Source organism: Triticum aestivum, chromosome 6B (assembly GCF_018294505.1).
Source record: "Triticum aestivum cultivar Chinese Spring chromosome 6B, IWGSC CS RefSeq v2.1, whole genome shotgun sequence".
Taxonomy (NCBI): Eukaryota; Viridiplantae; Streptophyta; class Magnoliopsida; order Poales; family Poaceae; genus Triticum; species Triticum aestivum.
This window is the reverse complement of record NC_057810.1, coordinates 46,645,857-46,648,933: the sequence shown is the minus strand read 5'-3', so window position 1 is coordinate 46,648,933 and position 3,077 is coordinate 46,645,857. Positions and strand designations below refer to the sequence as shown.

General features: G+C 48.2%; 1 protein-coding gene across 1 annotated transcript; it reads left to right on the top strand.

The window, feature by feature from the left end:
- The first annotated feature begins 1,126 nt into the window (after positions 1-1,126).
- On the top strand, positions 1,127-2,814 carry LOC123133396 (peroxidase 70). The gene is made up of 3 exons (XM_044552898.1): positions 1,127-1,407; positions 1,626-1,817; positions 1,914-2,814. The coding sequence occupies exons 1-3, from the start codon at positions 1,192-1,194 to the stop codon at positions 2,472-2,474; spliced, it is 969 nt and encodes a 322-aa protein (XP_044408833.1). The 5' UTR covers positions 1,127-1,191; the 3' UTR covers positions 2,475-2,814.
- The last annotated feature ends 263 nt before the right edge of the window (positions 2,815-3,077 follow it).

The following is a 3,077-nucleotide window of genomic DNA, read 5'->3' as shown; positions in this document are numbered from 1 at the left end:
TTAATACTCATTAAATTTTACATACTTTTTACAAACTCTAAAAAAAGTAAAAGAAACGCTAACATGGGTTGCACTGACTACAACCCATTTAAACCAGACAAATAATCTTGAGTGGTGGAGTGGCTAGCACAGCTTGATCGCTATCCCCAGGACGCTATGAATCCTATTCACTTCAATTTTTAACTGGGATTTTCCTCTGTGCTGACATATGGGGCTTGCTGGTCATAGAGACATATATAAAGCAAGCCCTCTGTTAGAAGTGAGTCCGACGCCACGTGTGCGTGCTAATCAATATACGGTGCCACATCAGTGCATTATATGTCTATAGATACGATTATCACCGTATTTGCACGCTTGTGCCAAGTTTTAGAACCAGTTTGATGTATTTTTTAAGTTCAGACACCAAAGTGAACAACGGTGGCAAGTTTAAGCACCCCCGATGATATTACCTCTATACTTTATACTCCTGCTTGCAACCAAAGCAATATTTAAGTTTTTGAATTAAAAAAACATGCATGAGTATATATATTAGGAATTGGAGCTATAGCTTTGAAAATCAACGTTTCTTTCCAAAAAAATAGCAAGGCAGGCAGGGTGATAAGCTTGTTTTGCAATTTCATTTATCCAAAGAGCAGTAAGTGTTTATTCAAAGACTTGGCCTAACTACCATTACGAATATAGTAGGAAACTGGGAAAGCATATGCCAGTTGGAGCTTACATCCTTATCCGCTCCCATGTCCCATCGCCAATTCAATGTGTATTTATTTATGATTATAACATTAATCTAATCAGATTGAGATGTCATTAAAAAGAAGATCACGAAACAACCCCACGGAGCATGGGACATGGGAAGACATAATTTCTAATTAGCTGGCTGAATATGATCTTTATCCATAGAGATCTATGACCGTACACTAACTTCTTCACATATAACTATTTATATATACTCGAAATGCTATTTGCTAATGACATTTGAACAAAGATGGATCAGTTTCTGGCACCTACCAAAAGATGCGTCGGTCTTAGTCAACCAGAGAAAAAAACCACGTGGAACTTGTCATACTTTTTCACAACCGAAAGAACAGCAGTATTAATATAAATAGATGTCTCGTGCCCGCCACAGTATAAGCAAAGCCACTGAGCTAGCAATCCTGCTTACAGTGACGAACATACTGAGCCTATTTGTGAGCCATGGCTTCCAGCTCCAGCTGCCGGACATGGCATTGCTTGCTTGCCCTCTTCCTCCTCTCCTCGGCGGCCTATGGGCAGCTCTCGCCATCATTCTACTCGAAGAGCTGCCCGTCGCTTGAGCTTGTCGTGCGCGCCACCATGATCAAGGCTCTCCTCGCCGAGCGCCGAATGGGGGCGTCCCTCCTTAGGCTCCACTTCCATGACTGCTTTGTTCAAGTAAGTAAACTAAACCCATAAAGCGAACATAGTTATGTCGAATTGTCGATTGATTTACAGATATATACTCCCTCTGTAAACTAATATCAAAGCGTGTAGATCACTACTTTAATAATCTAAACGCTCTTATATTAGTTTATGGAGGGAGTACATGGTATACTGATTTTCTTTTCATGGTGAAGGTCAAGATTAACGGTGGAATTTTGTTATATGCATAGGGCTGCGACGGGTCCATTCTCTTGGATGACGTGGGTAGCTTCGTGGGCGAGAAGACGGCCTTCCCGAACGTGAACTCAGTGCGGGGCTACGAGGTGATCGATGAGATCAAGAGGAACGTGGAGCTGGCCTGCCCGGGCGTCGTCTCCTGCGCCGACATCACCGCCCTCGCAGCACGGGACGGCGTCTTTCTGGTGCGTACAATACAATACGATCAATGACAGTGGGTACGTAGACTGCACGTTCGGCTTGCTGACTAAGCTTGGATCGATCGGTACGTGTTCCTGCAGCTAGGTGGGCCCAGCTGGGCGGTGCCGCTCGGCCACCGGGACTCGACGACGGCCAGCCTGACTCAGGCGAACAGCGACCTCCCGGGGCCCAGCTTAAACCTGGACCAGCTCATCGCCGCGTTCGCCAAGAAGCAGCTGAGCCCGCGGGACCTCACGGCGTTGTCCGGCACCCACACCATCGGCTTCTCGCAGTGCCTCAACTTCCGCGACCACATCTACAACAGCACCAACATCGACCCGGCGTTTGCCGCGCTGCGCAAGGGCGCCTGCCCCGCCCAGGCCCCTAACGGCGACACCAACCTCGCGCCATTAGACGTGCAGACGCCGCTCCTCTTCGACAACGCCTACTATCGCAACCTCGTGGCCAAGCGCGGCCTGCTCAACTCCGACCAGGTGCTCTTCAACGGCGGCTCCCAGGATGCGCTGGTGCGCCAGTACGCCGCCAACCCGGCGCTCTTCGCCTCCGACTTGGTGACGGCCATGATCAAGATGGCGAGCCTCACCCCGCCCAGCGGAACGCCCACCCAGATTAGGCGTAACTGCAGGGTCGTCAACAGCTGATCCAACATCCATCTACGCATCCTATGTACTCCCTCCGTCCGGAAATACTTGTTGGAGAAATGGATATATGCTACAGTGTGAAGTACTCCTACATGCGCAACATGTAAGTACGCATGCATGCATGACAGAATAAAACCGTTTGGCTCGGATAGTAATTTGTACTCCCTCCATAAAGAAATATAAGAGCGTTTAAATCGCTACGGAGGGATATGTACGGTGCAGAGGTGAGTAACCGGACCCTCCACCTCCAAGATTGTAAAATACCTCCTCCATCATGTAATCTCCCAAGGTATATGGTCTTTTATGCAAAATCTAAGGGTTGTGTACGGCCTGTAAACTATAGACAGCATGCGGGTTGCAAACATTCTTTTTCTGGTGAACGGTTGTATGGAGCCGGTTGATGTGTGGTTCACATCTAATTAATGGGAGGTCCACGCATGTGGCTTCACCTTCATGATTGATGTCTGTCAGCTGCCTTCAGCTCCGGAATCGCATCCGTGTGGTTTGAGCGGAGCCCTCCACGTCTTGATAGCACTTCTTTCCTTGTTCCTGCTAGCGCCGACCGGACCCTGTTCATTGCCCTCTATGGCAACAAAAGCAGCT

Excerpts from the sequence above, each read along its gene's own strand:
- LOC123133396 (XM_044552898.1), top strand. The coding sequence starts at position 1,192 with ATGGCTTCCAGCTCCAGCTGCCGGACATGGCATTGCTTGCTTGCCCTC. Across the intron at positions 1,408-1,625 it reads TCCATGACTGCTTTGTTCAA|GGCTGCGACGGGTCCATTCT; the intron begins GTAAGTAAACTA and ends TTATATGCATAG. Across the intron at positions 1,818-1,913 it reads CACGGGACGGCGTCTTTCTG|CTAGGTGGGCCCAGCTGGGC; the intron begins GTGCGTACAATA and ends GTGTTCCTGCAG.